This window comes from Pithys albifrons, chromosome 15 (assembly GCF_047495875.1).
Source record: "Pithys albifrons albifrons isolate INPA30051 chromosome 15, PitAlb_v1, whole genome shotgun sequence".
Classification (NCBI taxonomy): domain Eukaryota; kingdom Metazoa; phylum Chordata; class Aves; order Passeriformes; family Thamnophilidae; genus Pithys; species Pithys albifrons.
This window is the reverse complement of record NC_092472.1, coordinates 11,167,018-11,192,746: the sequence shown is the minus strand read 5'-3', so window position 1 is coordinate 11,192,746 and position 25,729 is coordinate 11,167,018. Positions and strand designations below refer to the sequence as shown.

Below are 25,729 nucleotides of genomic sequence, written 5' to 3'. Positions count from 1 at the left end.
AGTACGCGCCGGGAGGACACACGGCCTCCTCCTCCCGCCTCCCGCAGCGCAGCGGGCGCCGCGCCCCCTGTGGCCCTGCCCCCTCCTCTACCATAGGTGGACACGCCTGCCACTCACTGGCAGAGGCGGGACCTCGGCGGTGTGTGGGTTTCTGATTGGGTGTCGCGGTTGCGGGGCGGGGTCGGGCGGAGCGCCGGAAGGCGGAAGCGGAGCATGGCGGCGGGTGCGGGCGGGCTGGTGGTGGCGGTCGCGCTGGTTTTGGCGCTGGTCGGGCTGCGCCTGGCGCTCGCCGAGCTCACGGATGGCAACAGCGAGCACCTGAAGCGGGAGCACTCGCTCATGAAGCCGTACCAGGGTGAGCGCAGGGCCGGGCAGACGCACCGTGCGCCCCGAGAGCGCCCGGGCTGATCCGCGCTCGCTTCGCCCCTTTGCAGGCGCGGGCTCTGCCGCGATGCCGCTGTGGGACTTCCAGGGCAGCACCATGGTCACCAGCCAGTATGTGCGCTTGACGCCCGACGAGCGCAGCCGGGAGGGCTCCATCTGGAACCACGTGGTGAGAGCCTGGGCCGAGACGGGTGGGGGTCCGTGGCCGCCCCGCCGCCATTCCCGGCTCTTTTCCTGACACCGCTGGGGTCTCTCCCACAGCCCTGCTTCCTCAAGGACTGGGAGCTCCACGTCCACTTCAAGATCCACGGAGCCGGCAAGAAGAATCTGCACGGGGATGGGCTGGCGCTGTGGTACACGCAGGATCGCCTGGTGCCAGGTCAGTGCCGGGGATCGGCGAGTCAGCAGCACACGTGTCCTGTCCCAGAAGGCAGCTGGGCCAGGAGGGCCTCCGAGTTCCCTCTGCCTGGTTTCACCAGGCCAGGCTGATGTGTCCTGTGTGTTCTGCCCGGGGAGCAGGTGCCCTCATCCACCTGCCTGGCAGTGAACAGCTCATACAGCTCAGAAGTCTCTGAGCATAATTTCTGACCCAGAACCTTCTGTCTCCAACATTCTGTGCTTTTCCAGGGCCTGTCTTTGGCAGCAAGGACAAGTTTCATGGACTGGCTATTTTCCTTGACACGTATCCCAATGATGAAGCGACAGAGGTGAGTGGCCCAGGGAGCCTGCGCAGGTTGTTTCCTTCCTGCTCCAAGTGCTTCACACCCAGTTCAAGGAAAAGTTTCTCCTTACTTGAGCATGGTCTGCTCTTCCTGTCCTGGCAGCTGGTAAAGGGAAGAGTTTATATGTGCATTTATGGTGATAAGAAAGTCCTTTCTCGTTGGCTACACAGGTGTTTCCCAGACTTTTTTTTCTGGACATGAGAGTGGGAACAGGGCTGGTGTAAACTAAGCACCACCTGTTAATATTCATCCTGAGTGTCATTTCCTGAGCTCTGTGCTTTGATTGTTCATTCCATGATGTTTCTGGTCTTGTTTTCTCTTTGCAACCTGCTTGTTTCTAAAAGGAACTCCTGGGCTTGCTCTTTGCTCCAGAATTCCTTGTGGTCACAGTACAAATCAGTCCCATGGCGGCTGGGGTTTTTTTTCTTTCATCCTGCTCTGTGTTTGTAGATCTCATGATGGCACAGTCAGAAAACAAAGCTGTGCTTTGAGGCCTGTACCACCAAAAATGTGATGCTTCAGCCATAAAGCACCTGGAAATGACCCATCTCCCTTTAACCTTGGTGCTCATGGGAGGTGAATTCCTGCCTCCAGTTGGCGTCTCCTGGTGTGTGAAATGTACTGACTACAAAGCCCTGTGTGTGGTTTTGGTGCTCATGTGGGATTCCTGCCCTTGCTGGGTCTAGTGCTCTGTTCTTACGCTTCTTGTGTTCAGGGAATGACTGGACATGGCACTCGGTGCTCTGGTCTGGTTGGCAAGGTGGTGATGGGTCCTGGGTTGGACTTGATGATCTCAGAGGTCTTTTCCAACCTCAATGATTCTCTGATTTTTCTCCAGCCACTGTGCGAATCTCAGGCTGTCTCTGCCCTGGCCACGCAGTACAGGGTGAGCTTATTCAAAGAACCACAAAATGAAGGTTGTGATATGAAGGTCAGAAATGGAGTATTGGCTTAGGCAAACAATCTCTGGTGCAGTTTAAAAGCAGCTTTATGTGGAAAAGCAGCCATGATTCCATGGTCCTGTGCTCCATACCTATCCACGGCTGTGTTGCTGTGCTGTGCTCCCATCCTGCTCTCAGGACATGCTGGCTGTGTCTGTGCAGCCCTCAGCAGCTGCTGTCTGTGCCCCCACAGCGGGTGTTCCCTTACATCTCAGCCATGGTCAACAACGGCTCCCTGACCTACGACCACAGCAAGGACGGGCGCTGGACGGAGCTGGCCGGGTGCTCGGCCGACCTGCGCAACCAGAACCACGACACCTTCCTGGCCATCCGGTACTCCCGGGGCCGGCTCACGGTGAGACCCGCCGAGCACCTGTGGGGGGTCCTGCACGTTCAGTGGGGGCAGGGCTCAGAGGAGAGGTTGCTGGAGCAGTAAGTGACCTGGAGATGGTTTTCCAGGCTCATCCTCCTGCCTCTCCAGCAGCTCCAGCTCCAAAAAAGCTGCAGGGTAGTGTGAGCATTCCTGGTGTGACCCTGCCTTGGTCTTGCAGGTGATGACTGATGTGGAAGACAAGAATGAATGGAAGAACTGCATTGACATTGCGGGGGTGCAGCTGCCAACCGGCTACTTCTTTGGTGCTTCTGCTGGCACTGGAGATCTGTCTGGTGAGAGAGGGCTTTGATCAGGGTAACATGTTGTGGTTGGAGCCTGGACTAGGTGATCCTGCCTTGGCAGAGGGGTTGGACTAGATGATGTCCTGTGGTCCCTTTCAACCCCAAATATTCTGTGATTTTGTGACTGTAACACTGTGGATGCACTGGATAGCTTCCATGGCCTCCTTTCCCCAAATTACTCACTTGGCTCTTGCAACCCTCTCGAGTAGGGACCTGTGGCCGGGGGGAAGGAGGCAGCTGAGAGCCAAGGAATGTCTTGGATTTCAGTTTGATACCTGGGGATGAGGGTGGCTTGAGAAGCAAGGAGATTGGATGTGGCAGAGCAGGGTCTGAGGGGTGCTGAGTGCCTGGACATCCCTCAGAGCTTCTGACAGCGTTTGGTGCTCATGGCTGTTCCCAGACAATCACGACATTATCTCGATGAAGCTGTTCCAGCTCATGGTGGAACACCCTGCAGAAGATGAGACTGTTGACTGGACCAAGATCGAGCCAAGCGTCAGCCTCCTTAAATCCCCCAAAGGTGAGTCCATGGGCTTCAAAGACCTTCCCTGGGGATTGGAATGTTGATGTTGGAGCTGTGACTCTATGAGACACTGAGCTTGGGTCAGTCCCTTTAGCTGTTCTTGCCCTTACAGACAACGTGGATGATCCAACGGGGAATTTCCGAAGTGGGCCACTGACAGGCTGGAAGGTGTTCCTGCTCCTGCTCTGTGCACTGCTGGGCATCATCGTCTGCGCCGTGGTGGGAGCCGTGGTCTTCCAGAAACGCCAGGAGCGGAATAAGCGTTTCTACTAGTGGAACACCTATGCCCAAACCCATCTTTTCTATGGGGAGCTGTAAAAACTGTGGTTTCTAAATGCTGTTTCTGAGAAATACCAGAAGTATTTTCTTACCTGTCTGTTTGGCTGTAACCCCCTGCCCGGCCCTTGGCCTTCAGTGGATTGGCCCAAGGAGGGTGATGCCCTGTGCACCCCCAGAGCTGTAGTAGGGGAGCCTGGAGGTCGCTCCCCAGTTTTTCCAGTGCTCCCCCTGCCAGCTGGGACTTGCCGTGCTGCCTGGGGCAGGTGTGAATGTGAGGGGCTGTGGGGAGGGGGCTGCGAGTGGGGCATTAAAGGACTGACACCACCTGTGGCTCTGGCTCTGTCTGAGAGGGGAGAGGGGGACTTTGCTTGGAGGGAGGACGGGAAGCGCGGGTGGGGCGTGGCTGAACGAGTTGGAAGTGGAGGGATGCTTTTCCCGGCGTGGATCCCAGCTTGGTGGCGAGGCAATCCTGGGAGGGTACCGAAGGAACTGGGGAGGAAGGAGGGAGTGGGTGGTCTGTGTTCTCCGGAATCTTCCGGGAGGCGCCATGGTAGGGGGAATGTCCCTGCAGTTCCCCGAGGAGAGCCCAGGAGCGCGGGGATGCGCTCGCCGGTCGGTCCCGCCCCCGTCCCGCCCCGTTCCGCCGGCGGAAGGGTAGCGGGGCCGTGTTTCCGGGGCAGCGGGGGGAGCCGCGGGCACAGCCAGCGTGTCCCCCGGGCGGCGGGGCCATGGGCCCGGCCCGCCGCAGGGACGCGCTCCGGTTGCGCGGCGGGGGGTGAGCCCGGGGGGGCACACGGGCTGGGGCAGCACCGCGGGGCGCGGCGTGGATGGGGATGGGGGTCCCGCCGCCCGGGGATGGGAATGGGGGTCCCGCCGCCCGGGGATGGGGGTGGGGATGAGGATGGAGGTCCCGTCGCCCGCTGACCCCGCGCCCTGCCCCAGGTCCCCGCCGCTCCCGCGGCTCTTCCCCGGCCGTCTGTCCGCCTTCCCGCTGTTCCTCCTGGCGCTGCTCCTGGGCTTCGCCTCGCTGCTCTGGCTCCAGCTCAGCTGCTCGGGCGAGGGGCCGGTGCCCGGCGGGCAGGACCGGGGGGCTCCCCGCCAGCCCTGCCCGCCCCCCGCCCCGCTCCAGCCGGCCCAGGACGAGTCGTCGTGGGGCCCGCACCGTCTGGCGCTCCTGGTGCCGTTCCGAGAGCGCTTCGAGGAGCTGCTGACCTTCGTGCCCTACATGCACCGCTTCCTCAGCAAGAAGAAGATCCGTCACCACATCTTCATCCTCAACCAGGTTGATCATTTCAGGTAGTGTCTCCCTATGCCCAGGGGCCCTTCCCGAAGCTCTGTCCCTGCTGAGTGATAGGAGGGTCTCATAGATAAGCAGGGTCAGGGCAGTGGGACATCGGGGCAGGGTATGGTGCTCTTCTCACAGTTGCTCATTCTCCAGCTTAGAGAGGTAAAAAAGGTGTTCTGCTTCCCTCTTCCTTGGCAAGAATCATGGAATTCTCTACTCCTGAGTATTTAGGCTCTCTCCCCAGAGTGACAGGTCTTCAGCAGCAAACATGTGGGGACTCTGAAATTCAAAGAAGGAAATGTTGATTGTCCCCACTCACTCTGCATGGAGAAGCAGGGATGAAGTTTCAGGACAGGGAATGTTGTGTTTGTGTGTCCCTTTTTGGGGTCTAGTCAGATACTGAGCATTGAGGGGTATGGCAGAGGGTTGTGAAGGGACAGTGGCTGCTGTGTGTGGCACTGAGAGCCCCGATTCTGTGCCAGGTTTAACAGGGCATCTCTGATCAACGTGGGCTTCCTAGAGAGTGGCAACGACACTGACTACATTGCGATGCATGATGTCGACCTCCTGCCCCTCAACGAGCACCTGGACTACAGCTTCCCAGAGGCAGGGCCCTTCCACGTGGCATCCCCGGAGCTGCACCCACTCTACCACTACAAGACCTACGTGGGCGGCATCCTGCTGCTCACCAAGCAGCATTACGAGTTGGTGAGCTTGTGGGTGGGACGTTCTGGATGCTTTGGGGCAGGGGCTAAAACATTATGATGGTGAACAGTTTTGTGCTACGTCCTTGGGAAGCAGGGAAAGGAGTCGATATGGTTTGGGGACAGAGCCTGTGGTCTGAGCTGGGGGGGGCACAGAGGGGAGGCTGTGCAGGTGCTCAGGGCTTGTGCTGCTGATGTCTGCACCTCTGAGGCCATGGAACTGTGCTGGACCTTGGCTGGTATGGTGCTGTTCTCATTCCAGTGCAATGGCATGTCCAACCGCTTCTGGGGCTGGGGACGGGAGGACGATGAATTTTACCGACGTATCACAGGAGCTGGTCTCCAGGTAAGGGGTGTCCATGACCTCCTGGGTTGAAATTGCCCGTTTTTCTGTCTCTCCACCTGGACCCCACTGTGGCTGCCCAGGTTGAGGGAATTGCCCTGCACTCGATGCTCCAGCAGCAGGTGCAGAAGTTTTGCACTGGCTTTACAGAAGCTTTGGTGTTCTCCCAGATTCGTCGTCCTTCTGGAATCACAACTGGATACGAGACTTTCCAGCACCTACATGACCCAGCATGGAGGAAGAGAGACCAAAAGCGCATTGCTGCACAGAAGCATGTGAGACCTCTGGTCAAGGGGAACTGCGGGAGGCTGGGGTTGTGATCACCATGTGCTCTGAGCCCTCCTTGCTCACGTCTTCCCCTGCCAGCTCTGTACTCCCTTCCCAGGCACTGGGTGCTTCCCCTTCCAGTGTGAGCTGAACAGTGTTTCTTTTCCCCAGGAACAGTTTAAGGTGGATCGGGAGGGAGGTCTGAACAACATGAGGTACCGAATCGAGTCACGGACAGACCTGAACGTGGCAGGAGCCCCTTGCACCGTCCTTAATATCTTGCTGGACTGTGACACAAATGAGACCCCCTGGTGCACGTTTGGCTGAGCCCATCCCTGTGTGCCAGTCCTGTGTGCTGTGCTGTTGCCAAGACTCCAGGACTGCCGTAGAGCTGCTTGGAGCAGGCAGGATTTTGACAATGGGTGAGCATGGCAGTGCTGGTGAGACACAGAGGAGCAGATGAGGCCAAGAACTGGGCTTTGCTGGGACCAACAGAAGAGGCTGAGAGTGAAACTCGGTGGTGTTGCTCTGAGCACTGGTGCTGCCTCCCAGGACAGATGCAGGAGGTGGTTTTCCTGTGCTGGACATGCCTGAGCTGCCACCCAGCTCAGAGGACAATAAAGAGCTATCAGGGTATTTGTGAGTTATGAATGCCCTGGGCTGTGCTTTATCCCTTCGTTTTCCTGCTCCCTTCACCTTCCTGGCTTCAGCACACTTGTTTTGGCTTGACCCTGCCTGTGCTCTGTGTGACAGGCAAGCTGGGAGCTGCTCTGGTACAGAGGCTGACCTAGTCTGAAATGGGCTCCGAGCGAGATGGTGTGTGTTCCAGCTGCCCAGGTACCCCCAGGGCTGGGCTGTGGTCACTCCACTGCAGGAAGTGGTTGTGGTTAAGCCATGCCCTGAGCCCAAGTATCTGCAGTCCTACTGGATGTCAGCACTTGTAGGCTAGGACCTCTCTTTGGAGTGAGGAGGAAAGTTCTGGCTGAGCTGCTCCTTTCCTTGCCTGCCTTCTGTGGCGTGTGCTGCCTCAGCCTGTCGGGGGGGCTGGAGAGCCTGCTGTCTCCCCTGAGGTGCTGAAGGGAACTGGGATCTGCTTTGGCCCTGTCCAGGGAAGGACTGGCTGCCAGGCTCACTGCAATGCTGGTGGAACTGGAGGGATGGCATGGGTAAAGTGTGGGAATTGGGATGGTTGCCCCTAACCTGCCTCAACGGGGAATAACAAGAGCTACCCTGGGCAAGGCAGGGCTGGGTTGCTGCCATGGAAAGTGGGAATGGGGGTGGGGTTTGGTGTATGAGGGAGAGGCAAGTCTGTGAGGGGACCAGTCTACAGCTCCCACCTGCTCATTCCACCCACCCAGCCCTGCCTCACCACCAGGCCAGATTCTCCCATGCTGTGGCAGCACAAGGACCTGGGTGGGGAAGCTGGGAAGGTTCCAGTGGGTGAGAAGAGATGCTGGAGGCTGCCATTTGTTATAGTTTGGTAGAAATAAGCCACACCAGCAGCTTCTGCTGGGAAGTGGGATGTGTAGAGCTGGGCAGGAGGGGCGGAGGGCCACATGCTCTCAGGACCCAGCTGTCAAGATCCAGGTGGGAGCAGAAGCTGTGGAGCAGCACCTGGTTTGTGCCTGCTTATGCTGGGAGCGAACAGGTACTGTGATATCTGGGGTGCTGCCGCTCACCCTCATCTGTTGAGGGAGGCAGAAATACCCGACAAGGCTCAAGGGAGACCCCTGCCAACATTGGGCTCCTTCATGACCAGCCTGGCCTGGCCATAGGCTTGGACTGCTGGATGGATGGGACTGTGCTGCTCCAGAGTGGAGGGTGCTCAGGCTGGCTCACAGATGGTGTCATGTGGGGGCCTGCACTGTGCTGGCTCTGGGATCTTGGCACATATTTTGGGTACTGCTTCCTCCTCAAGCTGTGTAGACCCTGTTGAACAGCCAGTACCCCTCTGTGTTTCCTGGCCCCTTCTGTCCTCATCCCCTGCCTAGTGCTTCCCAGAGCGGTTGCTTTGCGTTTCCAAACGGAAGTTGTTGCCATCCCAGGAAGACAAGCAGCTCTGGGGAAGAATGCTGGGATGAGGGAGGCAAAAGCATCAGAGCCAAGTGAGGGGGTCGTGTACTGTGTAGGGGCTGTGGGAAGGGGTGTCTGGAGAGATCTGGTGCCATCTGTTCTCTGTGCTGCTCTGGAGCTAGGAGAGGAGTCTGAAGCCCTTGGATGGGGTGTGAGTGGGGCTGTCTCCAAGACAGGGGTCGAGGTTCAGGTTATGTTGCTTTGCATCAGGGAAGGGGCAGGCCCAGCCTTGAGGTGATGTGGGGATGTGCTGCCCAAGAGCTCCCATCAGCCTCTCCAGCCCGGTGGCCCCAAAGCAGTGCTTACACCTGGCATGAAGATTGCTGGTTGGCTTGGACACCTGATGCACTGCTCCAGAGGTGTTCCCACGACCAGTCCCATCCCTCGCTGTGGGCAGCCAGAGAGAGATGTCAGCCAGCAGCCCCACTCCTGTCTCTCTGTGGTGCAGGTTTTGGGATTGGCTACCAGCAACTTCCTGGTGCCACAGCCAGGGCTGGCAGAGGCAGATCAAAGCATTTCTATACACCATTCAAAATAGATGACACAATTTCAGGCAGGTTTCATGGAGATGTAGCTGTGCAGAAACAGAGCATATGTGCACCTCGCACTTTGCTCAGCGCTACAGGCTCCTCTCCTGCTGCCTGGCAGATATTTCACAGCTCTGCTCACAGCCCCCTCATCCTCCGGTTGCTTGTGTGGAAGAGGTGCCATGCTGGAGACCCGGCTTCCTTTTATAGCACTGAATGTGACTTGGAGGTCGCTCAGCTCCACTCCCCCCACGCACTTCGATATCGGAATAGCCCAGCATGAGGGGATGAAGTTTTTCCCCATTGCCTTCCTGCAGATGGATAACACCCTGCCTGCTGTCCCAGGAGCCCTGCAGAGCCAAGCCGGAGGCCTCTCAGCGTTCTCATGCTCTCAGCAACCCTGAGGAGAGCATCAGTATGCTCAGGGGCAGAGAGGGCCCTGGAGTCTGAGCCCTGCCCCTCTGCGACCCCCCTTCTGGGGTCCCAATCACTGCCAGTGAGGCTGTGTGGGGGCTGCTGCAGGCACAGCAATTGGTGGCTTTTATTGCTGAATTGTTCTAAACCGGATGGTTCCGGAGCTGTTTGCAGGTGGAAACATGAAATTGCTGTAGTTTCACGGTGGGGAGTGTTAGGGAGCAAGGTGAGCAGAGCAGGGATTGGGGAAAAGCTGGTGGAAGGCAGGAGCATTTCTACTCAGAGAAGGGGTCATGGAGTGTCCCACGCAGGGGCCCTCAGAGCCCTGAGGAAATCCAATCGCAGGGAGACGTGCTCGGGGCACAGTGGAGCAGGAAACGGGGCAGACGGGAAGGAGAGGTGCGGCTATGACCAGCACCCGTTGCAGTCAGCCCGGCATCACTGGAACCTGCCCGGTTCAAGCCCCGTGGGATGATGCCTGTCCCCGCGGGCTGCCGGTAGGGCCCCGCTCATGGCTGAGCTCCAGGCAGAGGGCTGGGGCATCGCAGACACATTCCTGGTGCCAGCACGATGGGAAATGGCACAGTTGGGAAGGGCCAGCCTATTCCGAGCCCACATGTGCTGCCACTCCGGCGTGCGGTGGGGAGCAGCGAGGCTGGGGCCGGAGGGAGCAAAGCGTGCCTTGGCAGCGCACCGAGGACACTGTCAGCATGTCAGCCCGGCGAGCGGGGACCAGGGACAGTGTGTGTGTGTGGGAGAGCACTGGCAGCACAGCTTGAGGACTCGGGTGTGCGGCGGGGGGAGCTGGCAGCGAGCGGCGCCCGGGGTGCGGGTATGCCGGGTACGCGCGTCCCGCAATCTGCGGACGGTGCGGCGCGAACCCTTTCCAGGGACGGACGGGCACCACGCGTGGGGACGGAGCGGGGCTGCTGCAGGTGTTCTGCTCCACGAGGAGGCTGGGACGCCGGTGACCGGGTCCAACCCGTGGCGGGATCCCCGCTCCCGGCGGCTGCCACGCTGCAGTGGGTGGCAAGTGACAAAACCGGGTTCGGGCCAAGATGTGGCAGCGGTGATTCAGAGGGATGGAACGTGTCGCGTCTCGCTGGCGCCAGGCCAGGTGCTGGGGCAGGTGGGGGTACACCATGAACCCCGGCGGTTTGTGGGGCTCCTGCCCACCCATGGGTGCTGCGAGTCGGGGCCACGGGTTTGTCCTGCAAGAGGAGAATGCAGGGACTGTCCCACGGTGCTGAGACCCCTCTCCACTCCGCAGGTACGAAGCAAAACAGTTCTCTCCACCCTCGTTGGGCGATACAAGGCAATACGAGCTCCGCACCACGCTGAGAGCCACCGGAGCCCGACTGGCACTGCTGTAGCTGGAGGGGGTTTGTGGGGGTCTCCCCGCGGTTTGGTGGAGGGGGGGGGGGGGGTTTGGGCAAGGAGCGCTCGGCGCCACCCGCAGCCAGCCCCTCCTGCCCCGCCCCACTCGTAGGCACGGCCGGGCCGCCCCCCTTCTTCCTCCTCCTCCTCTTCTTTCCTCCTCCTCACCCTCCCCGCCCCTCTCGTCCCACCGCCCCCGCGCCGCGATTTGCCGGTGCCGGCCCCGCCCGCCGCCCCGCGCGGCCGCGGCCGAGGGGCGCGTTCAAACGCGACGAGGGAAGGAGCGCGGAGAGGATCGTGCGGAACCGCAGCGCCGCCGGCATGGTGAGTGTGGGGCCGGGGGGCTGCGGGCTGCCCCATCCCCCTTCCCCCTGCGCCCCGGCGAGCGGGACTTTGTCCCGGGCTCGGCCCCGGGCACCGACCGCCCCCTCCGCTTCCCCCGTGCCGGAAATTCCGGCGGGGCTGCGGGAGGCGCAGGGGGGCTGTGCGGGGACCCGCGCTCGCCTCCCCGCAGCACCCCCGCACAACCCCGCCGTTCCCTCCTGCATGGAGTGGGAAAGGGAAAGGGTTTGTGGCAGTATCCTGCCTGGGCACGGCCGGGGTTGGGAGCAGATCTTGAAGGAGCCAGGCTGGCCGGACCGGTGTTTTTCCGCCTGGAGGGTGATCCCCTCCCTGCCCCAGGCGGGACACCTTTGGGCTCCCCCGGCGTTTCCCAAACCTCCCACAACCTGACCTACTTCCTCGGCCACCTGTGCCGGGAGGAGCCGCTGCGGGGCTCGGCCGAGCTGCTCCCCAGTGCCGGGGGCTGGATAAGCATCTACTCCCCCGCCGCACCGCCGTGGGAACATCCATGGCCCCCATCCCCGTGCACGCCCGGTGGCACCGCAGACATGCCAGATCCTTCCAGAGGGTCCATCCCTGGTGCCTTTCGTGGGGTGCCGATGCCTGAAGCAGGTGCTGGGCTCAAAGAGGGAGGTGACAGCACAGGCCGGGAGCTGTCAGACAGGTTTGTGCGTGGCAGCAATTAAAACCGGGGTGTTTGTTTACCCGGCGCGTGGTGCTGAGAACCAGGGCAGCTTCCTGGGTGTAACCCGGCCCCGAAGCCCTCGGCGAGCCTGGGAGCCGTGCTGGGGGCTGTGCCTCGCCCCTGCCACGCTCGCTGTGTCCCCTGCGCTGGTGCGAGGCCATCGTCCCCCTCCCTAGCGCTGGGGAGCCGAAGGCATCCTCTCATCTTTCTTCCTCCGGCCACCTGCGCAGGAAGCGGCATTGTCCCGTCAGCATCCTGCCCCTTCCCACCGCTCTCGCGCCATGTCCGGCCACGGGGTCCCCAGCACGCACACAGCAGCTGGGCTGTGGCTGCCTCAACCCTGCCCGGTGCTGGGGTGGAAATGCCTGTGGATGGAGTGGGGCTGCGTGGAGCTCGCCCTGCGAGGTGCAGGAGCCCATGCTGTGCTTGAAGTGTCCCCGTGGTGCTGGAAAGGTGCCCGTGCCCTGTGCACCCAAGGGAGGCTAAGCTGATGGGCATCCCCAGGGGCATTTTGGGGAGGTCTCCAGAGGGTGTCTGGACTCAGAGGTCCCGGCGGGGGGCGGGTGTTGCTGGGCTGAGGCTGGCGCCAGGCCCAGGCAGGTGCTGCCGGCTCCTGAACTCGCCCGCCTGGCTGGGCGGCAGGTGCCTGTTCTGGTGGCAGCCCCGGCCGCGGGCGGGAGGTGGGGCTGGGTGTGGGAGGAAGGCGCTGCACCATGGTGGGGGCAGCAGCTGGGAGCCCCCGCCCCAGTGTGTGCTGCACCCTGGCACCCCCTTGTCCGGCTCCCCCAGGAAGCTGCACGGGACGTGGTGTGTCTGTCCCAGTGCCAGGAGGCCCGGGGGAGTCCTTGGGGCTGGCTGGGAAGGGAGATGCCAGAGGTTTCATAGTCCTGGCTGCTTGGTGTCACTGACTCTGTCTCTCCCCTGGCAGTGCTGGTACTGGGCTTTTCTCTAATTCTCCATGGCAGCAGCACAGGGTCCTGTGACCTGTGAGCCCGACACCCGTGTCCTCGGCACCTACCTCTCCTCGGAGCCTGTCGGTGTTGTTGGCAGCATGGGCAGCGTGGGCAGCCTGGTGGAGAAGCAGGATCTGTCCCCCCTGGAGCTGCGGGCCCCGCTGGGCGGCTCACGGGGGCTCCGGCAGCCCGATGGCTTGTTGCGGAAGGGGCCGAGCCAGCGGGAGCTCTTTGGGTACCTGCATGGGGCCAAGAAGGAGATGCGGTCGGAGCGGAAGCACCAAACATCGGGCACCTGTTACAAGAGGGACTACGAGAGTGATCGCGAGAATCGGTCCCCTGAGCGCTGCTCCCGGGAGCATCACCGTGGGGCTGACTTCTCCAAGAGCTCCCTGCCAGAGCGGGGCCGCTTTGACAAGGTGAGGCTGTGGGGCACTGTGTGGGTTCTGGGATACATGCTGGTCTGTAAGAGGCTGGAGCAGAATGGTCCATGCTGCCCTGGATGGGATGTGGGGATTTGAGGATGTTCAGGATATGTGGTTGGGAGCAAGGGGGTTCTCCTTGGCTGTGGGGGCTGTTGGGCTCATGCTGACCCTCCTCTTGTTTTTCAGTGCCGTATCAGGCCCTCGGCCTTCAAGGCAGTGGCAGGGAAGGGGCTGGTCTCCATGCAGGGCCTGTCCTCGTCCAAGGGGCAGAAGTTGTCCAAGAGCAATGGCAGCCTGCACACGCTGTTGTCACAGAGCAGCACAGCAGCCCCGCAGCAAGGCCCCCTCCGCACCCACCTGCTCCACGCCATCAGTCTGGATGAGGCCTCTGACTCCAGCCATAACTCCATCCAGAGCTTCCCGTCCTACGGCTCCCGCCTCAAGCCTGCCCAGAGCCAGTTCAGCGCCTCCATGGGCCACATCAACCACATTGGGGGCTCCTTGGACAGGGTGTCCCGGAGCCCCAGGGACCCCTTGGCCCCTGAGAAGGTGCCCCTGTCCTGCAAAAGCATGGCCACGCTGAGCCGGCTGCAGAGCCCTGGCGAGCCCCCACCGCCCTATGAGTTCTCCTACTCGCTGGAGGATGCAGTGAAGCAGCTGGAGGACCGGCTGCAGGAGACAGGAGGGGAGCTGCGGCAGCTCAAGAGGAGTCTCAGTGAGACTGAAGACCCGTTCACACAGGTGAGCTGTGGGGCTGGGCCACCACTGAGTGCCCCGGGCAGGGTTGTGGGGCAGTCATGTCTGGGTGGAAGGAGTGGTGAAGGAGCTGCTATGGTGGGTGATAGACTGGGAATGCCCAAGCATGGGAAGACCCAACATCATGGGACATTTTGGGGTCCATCCCTGGGCTACAGATTCTGACCCCTGTCCACCTGCGCTGGCAGGCGTTTGAGGACAAGCAGCGGCTGTGGCTGGATGAGCTGGAGGACCTGAAGCAGATGTACATGGCCCGGCTGCAGCAGGTGATGCAGCAGGCACAGCGCGGACAGCGGGCGCTGCAGCTGCAGCTCTACAAGGCGCAGCAGGAGAAGAAGCGGCTGCAGGAGGAGCTGAGCCTGCAGCAGTGCCAGTGTGAGGAGCCCAAGCACCGGCAGCCCCAGGGCGAGCGTGCCAGCCCCAAGCTGGAGGAGACCAAGTGGGAGGTGAGCCCCCTTCCCTCCCTCTCTGTTGCTGCCCTCCTGGCTTTGAAGCCATGATGGAGGCAGGGGTTCCCTGCTCCAGTGTCACTTGTGGCTGCAGGATGGGGGGATGAGCCAGGTGTGATGCTCACGGTCTCCCAGGAGGACAGTCTCGGGTGCTGCCACCCTTGGGGCCCTGCTCTCCCAGCCCTTCCTCACTGCTTTCATGTGTCTTGCAGGTGTGCCAGAAGGCAGCGGAGATCTCCCTGCTGAAGCAGCAGCTTCGGGACACCCAGGAGGAGATGGCTCAGAAGCTGGGTGAGATCTTCAGCCTGAAGACGCAGCTGCGGGAGGCCAAGGCAGAGGTCCAGGCCAGGGACTCCCAACTGGCACAGCTGGCAGACTCCTTTCAGAGTCCCACAGAGTCCAGCACCTCGATGCCCCTGGGTGATGACCCCATGCCATCGTGCCAGGACTTCCCTGGCTGTGAAACTGATGACTCCAAGTGCCGGGGCCTCCACAGCGACACGGCAGAGCCCCTGGAGCGACAGGTGGAGTGGCTGTGGGCAGAGCTGCTGCGGGAACGGCGCCAGGGCCAGCTGCAGGCCATGAACTTTGAGCTGGAGAGGAAAACCTGGCAGGAGGAGAAGGAGAAGGTGCTGCGGTACCAGCGGGAGCTCCAGGCCAGCTACATGGAGATGTACCACCGGAGCCAGGCTCTGGAGCGGGAGCTGCGGCAGCTGCGGTCGGAGCCCAGAGATGTTGGGACTGATTCACCCTGGATCGAGCGAGTGGAGTCCTCGAAGATCTGAGGGGTGGGATGCCAGTGGGACTGTGAAGGGGAAAGGTCTCTTGCTGCTGCAACAGGATGATCTCAGGGCGTACAGAAGGACTGGCTGCTTAGGACTGCCCTGGGCTGAAGAACTGATTGCAACAAGGGAGCTTCAGCCCCTTCTGGTGGGGGTCTCTGGAGAGCAGGGGGGTCATCTGTGCCAGGGTGGGGGTCTTGCATGTGCCCCATGCTCTGATTCCAGGAGCATTTGCCCTGTGATTCCTTCTGCCATGGGGGCAGAAACCAAGTGCCCTGTTAAGACATTCCCTGTCCCTCCTGCTCTGCTGCCCCCGTTCCTAAAACCCAGTAACTTAATATCTTGTAACCCTGCCCTCACCCCACTGCCTTGCTGTGGGGGTTCAATCTGGGGCTCTCAGTGGTCACCTTGTTAGCAGGGCCCTGGAGCTGCTGGTGCCATTGGGAAGACAGAGGAGGAAACCCTGACCAAAGTGCTAGTACTTCTGGGAGGGGGCAGCTGCCCCAGCACCTCTGCTGGGGCTGCCCATGTCCCCAGCGTGGGGCTGCTCTGCAGTGGAGGTGGTTGATGCAGCTTCCCTTGGGCTGAGAGGGGCAAGTGCCTTGTGCAAAGAGGGATAGGAACTGGTGCCCTGATGCACTGGGAGGAACTGGGGTGGGAAAAAGGACTGGGGGCATGTGGGCAGGGATGTGCCCGAGCTGGGGGAGCTGCAGGGTGCTGGAAGGAAGGAGCCCTGCTTCATGTCTGTAACAGCAGAGCCACATGAAGGCCAGGCCTGGCCCCACATCCTGTTCCTGCAATAAACCTGTATTTCTCTCTCCCAGCCTCTTCTTCCCTCAGGGTTGGGGGGATTTTGGCTGCGTGGGTGGGGGGCTGTGGGCTTGCCTGGGCCTTCCCAGAGTGGGGGCCCTGCCCTAGAACTGCCATGTCAGGGTGGCACAACCAGTCAGGGCATTGTGGTACAGCTAGAGGTGGTGCTCCTGGAGCAGTTTAACACAGAAGTGGACCCCCCAACCCTCCTGCCCTGAGCACCAGGACAACGTCCTACAAACCCACAAACACCTTTATTCATCCCCACAGTGCTCCCTACCCCCAAAGTCAGTGCTCTGGGCAGTGTCCCCACAAACAGCCACACGGCCCCTGGCCAGGGGGACAGGGACCTGTCCTGGCCCTGCAGGGCACAGCCCGTGCCTGGCTCTTCACAGTGGCAGAGGAAGGGCAGACACCTCCTCCAGACACTCGTCGTAGGCCTCCTGGTACTCCTCGTGAGGCTTGATCATGATGACGCAGGTTGGGCGCTTTGAGCCGGCTGCAGCTCCCAGGTCCTGTGGGAACAGTGAGGCTGTGGGGTGCCAGGTCCCTTCCCAAGGGCAGAGGCTCAGGAACAGTTCACTGCATGTCCCAGTCTTAATGCAGGGAAGCTCTCCCTGCCAGGCCATCAACCCCAAGCCCTCTGGATCCCTGCTGGGTTCAAAAGTCCTTTTCCCAGCTTGTCTCCTACAAGCTGGAAGCAAAGCCTTGGGCTGGCACCTGGCACAAGGGGCTGGCACTTGGCTCACATGCCATGCTCCTTCTCCAATGCTGAAGCTCCAAAGTCATCATCTCTCCCAACTTCCAGCCTACAAGGAGGTTGCTGGTCCCAGCTCACAATTGAGGAAAAAATTGTCCTGGGTCTGTTCCAGGGTTTCCCCAGTGCCCTCGATCATGGCAAACCGTTCTGTGATCCCACAGTGAAACGCTCCTACACCTCCCCCACGTCAGTTCTGTGCCCTGGCCAGGGACAAGCACCAGGTTCTGTACTAGGGCACCGGATCTGCACCTCCCCAGGATGGCCGCAGTCACAGCCTGGACTCCTCACGGGGGCTGGTTCTGCCCCAGCCCCAGCACTCACCGATTTGGAAGGGACGTATGCATAGGGGAGGTTCCTGTCCTCGCACATGATGGGGATGTGGCAGTACACATCGATGGGCAGCGTGTCACCAGCGAGCACGGCGATCCTGCGGGGACAGCCGTGTCAGTGTCCGGCCTGGGCTGGCGAGGCCGCGGGGCCGGGGCTGCACTTACCCCTTCTCGCCCTTGTTGATGAACTTCTGCACTTCCTTTACACCGCGGCGGATCTGCTTGTGCTTGGCCGCTGCAAGAGAACCACAGTGTGAGGGGCTGAGAGAGAAACACAGCGCGAGTAGCTGTGAAAGAACCACGCCGTGAGGGTCCGCACCGCGCGGCCGCCATGCTCCGGCCCGGCCCCGCCGTACCTTTCCTAATGCACTTGTAAAGCTTCCGCGTGAGCTTGCGGGACGCGAGCGGCTGCGCGATGGGGTTCAGAAAGTTGAGCTGCTCCTGGTACGAGCGCTCGGGAGTCGCCTCGGCCTCGGCGGCCGCCTCGGGCTTGTCCCGCGCCATGGTCGGGCCCGGCACATCCGCTGCGGGACACGCGGCTGCGCGCGGTCCACCAGCCAATCGGCTGCCGCGCTGCGTCGAGCGACGGCTGCGACGACCAATGGGAAGCGGCCGTTACTGCCCCGCCCTCCGCCCCGGCTCCAGTCCCAGTCCCAGTCTGGTCCCGGTTCAAATTCCAGTCCCAGTCCCAATCCCGACTCATCCCAGTTCCGCCCCAGCCACAGTTCGAATTTCAGGCCCGACTCCAGTCCTAGTCCCGGCCCCAGACCCAGCCCCGGCCCCAGTCCCCGAGTCAGACACGCCAGGACAAGCTTCAGCGCAGGCCTTTACTGGGTGTGGGCGGTGCTGGGGCCGCTCGGTGCCCCCAGGCCCGGCCGTGGCCGCTGTGCCCCGCGGTGCAGCCGCCCCACGTGGGCTGTGCCCGGCTCATCCCACCGGCCACGAACTAGATTTTGTCACTGGTATTTCACCTCGGTACACTTTTCGACCTGCAGAGCTACATTGTTGCTTCTCACAAATTAAACAGGAGGCTTCCAACGTGGTGCCCCTCAAAAGAAACTGCTTTGATCCTTATGCAATCGACCCAGCAGCCACCACCGGGGATGACGAGCTCTGCCCGGGGCCATGGCAGCACACGGCCCGAGACCGGCACATCCTGAGCCACAGAGACTACACTGCTCCAGAGGAAAGTGACCTCAGACGTGGCTTGTTACCTTCTCCCTGACTCCAGCATATCCCTGCAGCAGAGAAAGGCTTCAGCCAAAAGCTGCAGCTGCTCCAAAACCTCTCGCTGCATCTCCACAGCAATGTGGAACACATGGTGGTCGGAGCTGTTGTACATCACTGCGTTTTGGAACATGAGCATGAGGTCACACTGGAACTGGATCGTGGACTGAATCTGTCCGTTTGACAGCCTTCTCTTTATGCTGGTTAAATCCATGGGTCTAGGAAAGAGAGAGAGAGAAGAATTGAATTGCTGGGCCAGGCATCCTTTGGGCTCTGCATGAATGTGATTATTCTCATTTTAGGGTGGTCTTGAAAGCAGAGCTATTTTCGATCAATTTTATTGCTCAGGAAAAAGAGAAAGGCTTTTCTTCCAAGTCAGACAAAAGTTAAATTCAGCCAATGTGACACTTGGCAGGTCATTAGCAGTCACCTCTGAAACAAATGTGATGCTGAGCTCCTGAGAAGGCAAGCGGTAATTAGTCTTCATGAAGTCAGCCCAGGTCTTAGTGGAGAAAGAAAAGTTACTAAAATAGGTATCTATTAAAGCCCCTTAAAATCGAATGGTGCCACCAGCAAAAATAGAAGTACTGGTAAGGGGAACACGATGGGGAATAAATATTACTTCCCTTATTCTGACAGCATGGAAAAATGAATGGCTGCAGAGAGGACAACTGTGACCAGAATAGAACATGATTCAGCTCTGAAAAATGCCCTTAATGTCTCTGGGAAATATTGATATGACCCACTTCTGTGCTGAGAGTGAAACATCTGGGGCACAGGCGGGTGAGGAGGGGGCATTGCCTGAGGCACATTCCAGCATGGGGAGAAGGGATCCAGCTCCTGCTGAGCTGCAGGAGCTGATCTCCTGTACAGAGACTGTGCATGTGGTAAGCCAGCCATGCAATGCCTGCAGAGGGCAGGCACAATTCCCACCAGCTCCAGTGTCAGTGCAAGCTTCCAGGTTCTAATTACCTGGAAGGGAGCTTTAATAAAAGAAATCAGTTGGAGATGCTGGTGACAGCCAAACTCTGGAAAAGGAGGAAGGAAACATTCCACTGGGCCTTGTGAAACCAGAAATGACAGAAAAAACCAGAGAGAAATTAAATAGTGAGCACTTCCTTCACGAACTCACCTCTTTACCACATCCCTGTATCCAGGGGCTTGTTGCTCTGATACTGGTTTCAGGAACGGACTGCTGTATCTACAGGAACAAGGACAAAGAACATTCTGTGCCTATCCCTGCATCAAAGACAGCACTGGGACATGGAGCAGTGCTTCCCTCTCCCTGCCTGTCATGAGGGCCACAGCTATGGCAGCTACGTGACAGCCATGTAGGAAGCAGCATTTGGGCTCTGACACATTAAGCAGAGGAAGTAAATATGCAGTGCTCTCTCCAGCATGCAGCTGTTCCCAAAGCAAAGCCTGGAGAGACAGGCCAGCCTGTGGAGAGCAGAGGACAAGGCCTGGTTGACACAGGAGCTGGGACTCAGAGCAGTGTGTTCAGGACATGTCGGCCCAACCCTCTGCTCCCATGTACCTGTGACTGGCTATCGTCCTCCAGATGGTCAGGAGAGTTCTCTTGAGGGGCAAATATTGGAGGGCATTATTCCAGTTTGGCTGCACCCTGTGAAGTGAAGGTATTGCCAGATTATCACAGTCGAGACAAAGGGGAGGTGGTAATTTTGCTGGCATCCACCAGATCTAGCTGGATGAAGCTACAAAAAACCTCCCAAGTGTGATAATGGGAGCACCCTGTGTGGGGAATGCACAAGTAAACATCCAGAAAGCAGGAAGATGCAGGGCCATATGTAAAAACTGAGATAAAGGGCAGTATCAAAATGGACAGAAAACCTCATGCTACTCTGCAGTTTAGAACTTTACTGAGGTGGTTTTTATGAACTTTCTCATTCCAAACTTCCCCTGTTTTTCCTTTGAAAGGCAGCCCAGGTGATCACACACGGCAGAGCCTGCATGGGACTGACACATCTACACCTGCTTACAAGGGATTGGTAATGCTGCTCTCAGGAGCTGTACTGTGCACTGCCTGACAGAGCCTGATGCCCAGCTTACACACAGCCTGTTTGCCTCGAGAAAACATGTATTTACCATTTAATCTCTTGTTTAAACTCTAATCTTCTCACTGCAGCTTAGGATCAATGCCTCAAAATGCTGGCAGATCCACAGAGATAGCACAAGTTACCTCCTTTCTTCCTGTTCTCCTTGGCTATCTCACCTTCCTGGATGCTACCTGTGCCATACACTTGTTCTCGTGTGACAAGGGAAACGACTCTGTTCTGCTGCACCTGCAAGAGAGCAGAACCAGGTACTTACAGGTCTGTATTGGGAGGACTTGTGGAGTCCAGCACTGGGGCTGCAGAGGTGCTGTCACTGTTATCTTGATCCCGGGCCTGAGCATTCATCTCCTGTGCATGCAGCTCACCTAAAGCTTGTTCTCCAGGTGTCTCTGGAGTCTTGTCCTGAGGAGCACATAGGAGAATACATGTAAAATGGCAGCCCATCACCTGAGTTCTTTATCTAGAAGTCAGCCTGCTGCACATCCCTATACTGCATCCAGGCTCAGCCGGGAGCTCTGTTATTCTATTAGTCAGACCTTCTCTGTGCTGCTCAGCACTCAGTAACAGCTGGGTCTGATCTCCTGGATCATATCCATCTCTGGCTAACACAAACCCTGTGGAGCTGCCCAGTGTTGTGTCTGCTCTCTGGGAAGAGTCATGGATGTAGAGAGGGCAATCAGGAGCTGAGGTAAGACTGCCTCAAGCTTGTTAAAGCTTGAGATACAGATAACAGAATCCCCTAGAGCACAACAAGGTTGCTTCCCCAGAAACTCCCACATGAATATGACAGAGAATAGACTCATCCAGGAAGGAGAGTGGTGCTGTTGTTGTACTGATTTGCCAATAAAATATAGAGTGGCAAGAGTAGAGAGGGAGGCTTTTTGAAGTCCAGATGTGGGATTATATGCAGGGCCACCTCAGAATCCTCAACAGATCTGAAGCATGGGTAGACTTCTCAAGAAGAAACTGGACACCATGCTGTGTTTGGCTTTGACTACTAAACACAGGACTGATGCAAACCCAGGCTAAACAGTCCCTGCTTCCAAGACATGATGGTCCCCAGGGGCAGATGGTTATTGCAGCCATGTGGGCCTGAAACCAGCCAAGGTGTGCTGCAAAACACAGCAATTAGAACAAAGCAAGTATTCCAGCCTTGCCTTAAACCTGACAGCAGCCTGCCAGCTCTCATGAGTCACCTTTACACTGCCAAGGAGCAATTCCTCCAACTCACATCTGAGGGTTTGATCTGTAAAAAGCTTCCTGTTTATAAAGATACACAACCAGACATAAAATCACCCCTCCCTTGTACATTTCTCCTGCATTCCCCTCCCGGCTGTCTCCTCCTGTGTGTCCCTGTTTCCCTGCTCAGAACCTGGGACTCTTCCATCTCTTCTAGAGCTGGTTTCCTTCACTGTATCTTGTCTCTCATCCAGAGGCTCTTTTAGGACCACCACTACTCTACCTCTCTTCCCAAGAAGTGTTCTTTCTCATCTTCTGCTAGGATGCGTAGTTGACTTCCCTCTGCTCCCAAGACTGCTGTTTCTGTGGTCTTTCCCTGGCATCTCACATCTTCCCCATCATTCTGCTTCCCTGAGCCACAGTAATTCCATTGAGTCTGTGATGACTCTGCGCTGCTAATGCAGAGAGATTCCAGCATCTGGGTTACCTGCAACAGAGTGATTTATTACTTCAAATTGTGAAGGTAAAAGCGAGAAGAAATAAACAGCACAGATACTATTTTTGCATTCACTCACGAATGCCTTTCCATTTTTAGGAATCCTTGCAAAACCTTCTGATGAAGCCCTGTGTTATTATTACAGTGTCAGCTCACTGACATTTCTGTGCTTTAGGGTGAGCTGTGTTTTGGCAAAACAGTTCCCTCATTGCAGTGCCAGCTCCAAATGGGAGGAAGCGCTGGGCTTGGGCCAAGGCATCAGCTCTGCCCCCAGACTGTTTCTGTGTGTAGGCAGGTAAGTGCCCTGAAGTCCCCAATGTTTCAGGAGGGTCTGAACTATGCTGTCCACCTTCTGGTCATCCAAACAGTCCTACCTCCAAGAACTGGAAAAGACTGTTGCTTTCATATGGCTTCTCTGCCTCTTGGTAATCTTCACTATCATCCTCCCAGAGAGGCTCACTCAAACCCAGCTCACAATCTGTCTCTTGGCTGCTCTCCTCTACCTTCTCCACGGCCACCTCTTCAGCATTTCTTGAGGTCCTCATGTCCAGATCCAAGCTTGAAGACCAGCTGAGAAGAGGCTGGAAGTCACTGTTCTCTGACTTGATGGGAGACTCTGTCTCAGACTCCCAGGATTGGCCCATCTGCAAACAATAAAGAGACAGCAATTTCTTTCTACCCTGATCCAGAACTGCCAAACCCAGGTCGCTTTGTGACACACTTGGAGAACCCCAGCACGGGCAGGACTCTGAGGTGAGCAGTCTGTATCTACTCAGTCTATACCTGAGCCCCATGCACAGCATGTGCCAGGGCTACAGCTCTGCAACACAAACTGCTGCTCCAGAGCAACTGCATTTCAGGTTTTCTGGTGTTTTTGCTGTGCTCTCCCCCTGCCCAGGGGCTGGTGTGTCACTGTGCTCAGGGCATGTTGAGCTGGCTAGGAGCACATGGCTTTGCTGGATGCTCCATGTTTAAGGTGCTGAAGGCATCCATCAAGGTCAAACCGAGACCTGCCCAGCTGCTGACTGCCATGAACAACTAGTGACTCCACAGACAACTCACTGAAATTCCCTTTGCTGCCCCTTGAGAACTTTTTATACCGAAAATAACTTATTACAAACCTTAGAGACACACTGTTTTTAAAGTGACAGGTGTGATTTAGATGGATGGTGATATCTCATGTACCTGAGTCAGAAGAATTATAACCCTACACAGATACACACTGACAGAGGACAGTTCTACACATTTCAAAAAGTAAAAATTAGCAATTTCTTAAGAAGGAAGAAACCATTTATTTCATCTCTGTTCATTAGTCCACACCTAAGTGTCTTCTACTGCACTAGTCCACTATGATTTCTCTAAGCCTGGAGAACTGCTTGCAGAGTCACAATAACAACATAAATATGTTAGAAAATCTGTATCTTGCCACTGAATGGAGCTGCCCGGATGCTGCACCTATGGAGAATTCTATGCACTAATTAATAGTGTCTTTTAGAGTTTTCAGTTAATGATTCACAACCTAATTTTTTCATTTTGAACAAGCACATTTCTCACTGATTGCCTTTTGCATTCTCAGGGCTGCTAGAACAGCTCCAAATACAGCTTACAGTGCATAATTGGGAGAAATAAAGAATCCATTGGTCTGGGGGATGAGAAAACTGGTTTGTTATTTTATGAATTGCAAGCAGAGTTAGGATCTGAAAGCATGTCCTTCTGAAAGCTCTTTCAAAGCTAACTTGAGCTCTCAGCTTCCAGAGTTGGTGCTAGACAGGGTTGGGCAAGCCGAGATTTCATCTGAAGAGGAACCCTGTGCCTAAAGTGCTGTCCTTCACCCTCAGCAGAGCTGAGCACACATACAATTGGCCACCACAGCTCAGATGAGGAACAAAAAACTCTTACCCAGGGTAATCTGATCTCTTGTGATGATCCTGCTGTAGTCCAGTTGAGAGGTTTTAAAATCAGGAAGCCCAGGGAACTTGGGCATAAGCATTGATTAAAGAGATCTTCAGCCTTATGTTTAATTTTCCCAAATATTGGAAGACTTGAGATGCCAGAAAGTAGAACAGCAGCTTTAGTGCAAGACATGATGAGTGAAATAATCCCAGGCTGCTGAGTCCGGCACCAATTCCAGACCAAGCGATACAGATTTCAGAGTTTAATGCTTAATTACATTGGCTACCTAAGTTACCAGCAAGGAAACTTTCTCAAATTGGAAACTTTTACTTTGCATTGCAGAGATCAGACACTGTGTAACCCTTGTTAATCAGAAAAGCTGCTAGAAATCAAGAGTCTTTAAAAAGAACTCACATGTCCAAACAAGAAAAATGATAAAAGCCTGAACTCTAATAAATAGAATATAGAATCCACATAAAGTATGCAAAAAAAAGAAAAAGAGAACAATTTGCTAAAGACATAAAAGCAAATAAAACCAACAAAACTCATCAAAAACATCAGAAGCAGAGAACTGACAGATGATCAGTGGGGATGACGCATGATCAGTGCCAAACATCTCAGTGGAAAATAGGGCCAGTTGGAAAAACCAAATTAATCATCGTTATCAGCAGTGCCACAGAGGAGATCACATGAGACCTTCTCTTGGGATGGGTCTGAGAGATGGTTTCTAATTAAAATGTCAACAGGGGAGGTTTGTAGTACAATTTAAGTGAGCGGGTAAACCTTAGAACCCATTGGGATTCACTCGTGAGTCCTAAAGAAGCTTAAATATAATGTGACCAAGCCTATGCTGTGCAACCTGTCATTTAAATTTAAGAAGAAAACCAGAAAGGAGTGATTGTTTTATCTGTCTGTAAAAGGGTGGGCGTTGGGAGATAAAGCACAGTAAAACATCAGCTCTGTACCAGACAGATTAGAACAAAGTATTAGGAAGAACAGAATTAGAAGTCAGAGCACAAGATGATGAATTGGGTTGGAGGCAATGGGGATCCGCAGAGAAAATCATATCTTAAGAGTTTTAAAGCTCTTAAACATCATTAAAGACTATTAAAATGTCATAGGACAAGGGAAAAGGCTGAGAGAAAAATACCTGGTTAACAGAAGAAACCAAGAGCAGGAAGAAACAGCAATGCTTGCCATGATAAAAGCAAGTTACTTGTGGGCATGATAATGGTCCTCTCATGTGCTGCACCTTCAGTTTTCCAACAGGGACAAAGGCAGAGCAGAGTGTAACAGAGGAGATGGAGCCAGACTCTTCTCAGGGACCAAGAGCGAAAGGAGGAGACAGTGATGACAAGTTGCACCAATGGAATTTCAGACTGAGTATAAACTATTTACTCCATGAGTGTGGGCGAGCACTGAAACAGGCTGTCCAGAGATTTTAGGGAATCTCCATTCCTGATTTTCAAAACTTGACAAGCTTACCTTTGAAGCTGGCCATGCTCTGAGCAGCAGGTTGGAGTAGAAGAATGCAGAAGTTCGTTAGAATCATGGAAAGGGTTGAGTTGGGAGGGACTGTTAAAGGCTCCCTCTGCAATAAGCAGGGACATCTTCAACAAGCCCAAGTTCCTCAGAGCCCAGTCCAACCCAATCCTGAACACTTCCAGGGATGGGGCATCTACACCTTCTCTGGGCAATCTGTGCCGGTGTCTCACCATTGTCATTTAAAAAAAAGTTATCTAGTCTAAACTGACCCTCTTTTAGTTGAAAGCAATTACCCCTTGTCCTGCCACAACCGGCCCTGCTAAAAAGGTTGTCCCCAGATTAAATCATTTCATAACATACACAAAGAACCCCACAACTTTCTGTGCTGTGAAAGTAAGAACATGCAATCTCTGGAAACCGTAACATAAAAATTGAAATCAGAAATTTGTTCCCAGGTTTACCAGTGAAGGACAATTAACCAATAATCAAAGGATTTTCACCATTTCATTAAGATGACTCTTGGTGAAAATACACCTCAGCCATCCATGGGACTCAAAACAGCAGGCCCA

At 56.6% G+C, this 25,729-nt stretch overlaps 6 protein-coding genes across 10 annotated transcripts; 3 read left to right on the top strand and 3 right to left on the bottom strand.

Annotated features, from left to right (window-relative positions):
• The first annotated feature begins 190 nt into the window (after positions 1 to 190).
• On the top strand, positions 191 to 3,848 carry LMAN2 (lectin, mannose binding 2). Its single transcript, XM_071570046.1, has 8 exons — positions 191 to 355; positions 435 to 553; positions 646 to 763; positions 1,012 to 1,091; positions 2,241 to 2,402; positions 2,599 to 2,713; positions 3,123 to 3,242; positions 3,358 to 3,848. Exons 1-8 carry the CDS (start codon positions 214 to 216, stop codon positions 3,516 to 3,518), a joined length of 1,017 nt encoding a protein of 338 aa, XP_071426147.1. The 5' UTR covers positions 191 to 213; the 3' UTR covers positions 3,519 to 3,848.
• Positions 3,849 to 4,173: 325 nt separating this feature from the next.
• B4GALT7 (beta-1,4-galactosyltransferase 7) lies at positions 4,174 to 6,793 on the top strand. 2 transcript variants are annotated; one of them, XM_071570133.1, is made up of 6 exons: positions 4,174 to 4,299; positions 4,467 to 4,820; positions 5,292 to 5,517; positions 5,776 to 5,859; positions 6,027 to 6,131; positions 6,295 to 6,793. In XM_071570133.1, exons 1-6 carry the CDS (start codon positions 4,253 to 4,255, stop codon positions 6,448 to 6,450), a joined length of 972 nt encoding a protein of 323 aa, XP_071426234.1. In that variant the 5' UTR covers positions 4,174 to 4,252; the 3' UTR covers positions 6,451 to 6,793. The 2 variants fall into 2 exon arrangements, with proteins under 2 accessions (XP_071426234.1, XP_071426233.1); XM_071570132.1 differs by lacking the exon at positions 4,174 to 4,299 and having other exon boundaries at positions 4,373 to 4,820.
• Positions 6,794 to 9,237: 2,444 nt separating this feature from the next.
• Positions 9,238 to 11,454, bottom strand: LOC139679055 (uncharacterized). Its single transcript, XM_071570430.1, has 2 exons — positions 11,252 to 11,454; positions 9,238 to 10,348 (listed from the first exon to the last, which is right to left on the bottom strand). Exons 1-2 carry the CDS (start codon positions 11,329 to 11,331, stop codon positions 9,739 to 9,741), a joined length of 690 nt encoding a protein of 229 aa, XP_071426531.1. The 5' UTR covers positions 11,332 to 11,454; the 3' UTR covers positions 9,238 to 9,738.
• On the top strand, positions 10,592 to 15,724 carry N4BP3 (NEDD4 binding protein 3). 4 transcript variants are annotated; one of them, XM_071570426.1, is made up of 5 exons: positions 10,592 to 10,838; positions 12,470 to 12,913; positions 13,106 to 13,660; positions 13,834 to 14,121; positions 14,337 to 15,724. In XM_071570426.1, the coding sequence occupies exons 2-5, from the start codon at positions 12,500 to 12,502 to the stop codon at positions 14,907 to 14,909; spliced, it is 1,830 nt and encodes a 609-aa protein (XP_071426527.1). In that variant the 5' UTR covers positions 10,592 to 10,838; positions 12,470 to 12,499; the 3' UTR covers positions 14,910 to 15,724. The 4 variants fall into 4 exon arrangements, with proteins under 4 accessions (XP_071426527.1, XP_071426530.1, XP_071426528.1 ...); XM_071570429.1 differs by having other exon boundaries at positions 10,593 to 10,838; positions 13,864 to 14,121; XM_071570427.1 differs by lacking the exon at positions 10,592 to 10,838 and adding an exon at positions 10,868 to 11,520.
• Positions 15,725 to 15,951: 227 nt separating this feature from the next.
• NHP2 (NHP2 ribonucleoprotein) lies at positions 15,952 to 17,353 on the bottom strand. Its single transcript, XM_071570227.1, has 4 exons — positions 17,162 to 17,353; positions 16,971 to 17,040; positions 16,798 to 16,903; positions 15,952 to 16,231 (listed from the first exon to the last, which is right to left on the bottom strand). The coding sequence occupies exons 1-4, from the start codon at positions 17,307 to 17,309 to the stop codon at positions 16,106 to 16,108; spliced, it is 450 nt and encodes a 149-aa protein (XP_071426328.1). The 5' UTR covers positions 17,310 to 17,353; the 3' UTR covers positions 15,952 to 16,105.
• Positions 17,354 to 18,015: 662 nt separating this feature from the next.
• On the bottom strand, positions 18,016 to 22,327 carry LOC139679162 (bromodomain-containing protein 8-like). Its single transcript, XM_071570592.1, has 6 exons — positions 22,157 to 22,327; positions 21,570 to 21,773; positions 20,364 to 20,509; positions 19,570 to 19,656; positions 19,165 to 19,233; positions 18,016 to 18,250 (listed from the first exon to the last, which is right to left on the bottom strand). Exons 1-6 carry the CDS (start codon positions 22,325 to 22,327, stop codon positions 18,016 to 18,018), a joined length of 912 nt encoding a protein of 303 aa, XP_071426693.1.
• Positions 22,328 to 25,729: the final 3,402 nt, after the last annotated feature.

What these genes read in the sequence shown, in the direction of transcription:
- LOC139679055 (XM_071570430.1), bottom strand. Translation starts at nt 11,331, where the DNA reads ATGCTTATCCAGCCCCCGGCACTGGGGAGCAGCTCGGCCGAGCCCCGC. An exon ending in CGGCACAGGTGGCCGAGGAA is followed by an intron (nt 10,349 to 11,251) that starts GTAGGTCAGGTT and finishes CTCCTCTTGCAG; the next exon opens with GACAAACCCGTGGCCCCGAC.
- N4BP3 (XM_071570426.1), top strand. Translation starts at nt 12,500, where the DNA reads ATGGCAGCAGCACAGGGTCCTGTGACCTGTGAGCCCGACACCCGTGTC. An exon ending in AGCGGGGCCGCTTTGACAAG is followed by an intron (nt 12,914 to 13,105) that starts GTGAGGCTGTGG and finishes CTTGTTTTTCAG; the next exon opens with TGCCGTATCAGGCCCTCGGC. An exon ending in CTGAAGACCCGTTCACACAG is followed by an intron (nt 13,661 to 13,833) that starts GTGAGCTGTGGG and finishes CCTGGGCTACAG; the next exon opens with ATTCTGACCCCTGTCCACCT.
- NHP2 (XM_071570227.1), bottom strand. Translation starts at nt 17,309, where the DNA reads ATGGCGCGGGACAAGCCCGAGGCGGCCGCCGAGGCCGAGGCGACTCCC. An exon ending in TTACAAGTGCATTAGGAAAG is followed by an intron (nt 17,041 to 17,161) that starts GTACGGCGGGGC and finishes GTTCTCTTGCAG; the next exon opens with CGGCCAAGCACAAGCAGATC. An exon ending in CATACGTCCCTTCCAAATCG is followed by an intron (nt 16,232 to 16,797) that starts GTGAGTGCTGGG and finishes CTGTTCCCACAG; the next exon opens with GACCTGGGAGCTGCAGCCGG.
- LMAN2 (XM_071570046.1), top strand. Translation starts at nt 214, where the DNA reads ATGGCGGCGGGTGCGGGCGGGCTGGTGGTGGCGGTCGCGCTGGTTTTG. An exon ending in GCTCCATCTGGAACCACGTG is followed by an intron (nt 554 to 645) that starts GTGAGAGCCTGG and finishes TCTCTCCCACAG; the next exon opens with CCCTGCTTCCTCAAGGACTG. An exon ending in GCAGGATCGCCTGGTGCCAG is followed by an intron (nt 764 to 1,011) that starts GTCAGTGCCGGG and finishes GTGCTTTTCCAG; the next exon opens with GGCCTGTCTTTGGCAGCAAG.
- LOC139679162 (XM_071570592.1), bottom strand. Translation starts at nt 22,327, where the DNA reads ATGAGGACCTCAAGAAATGCTGAAGAGGTGGCCGTGGAGAAGGTAGAG. An exon ending in GTCTTTTCCAGTTCTTGGAG is followed by an intron (nt 21,774 to 22,156) that starts GTAGGACTGTTT and finishes ACTCTGTTGCAG; the next exon opens with GTAACCCAGATGCTGGAATC. An exon ending in AGTCCTCCCAATACAGACCT is followed by an intron (nt 19,657 to 20,363) that starts GTAAGTACCTGG and finishes TTCACTTCACAG; the next exon opens with GGTGCAGCCAAACTGGAATA.
- B4GALT7 (XM_071570132.1), top strand. Translation starts at nt 4,408, where the DNA reads ATGGGGGTGGGGATGAGGATGGAGGTCCCGTCGCCCGCTGACCCCGCG. An exon ending in AACCAGGTTGATCATTTCAG is followed by an intron (nt 4,821 to 5,291) that starts GTAGTGTCTCCC and finishes ATTCTGTGCCAG; the next exon opens with GTTTAACAGGGCATCTCTGA. An exon ending in CCAAGCAGCATTACGAGTTG is followed by an intron (nt 5,518 to 5,775) that starts GTGAGCTTGTGG and finishes TTCTCATTCCAG; the next exon opens with TGCAATGGCATGTCCAACCG.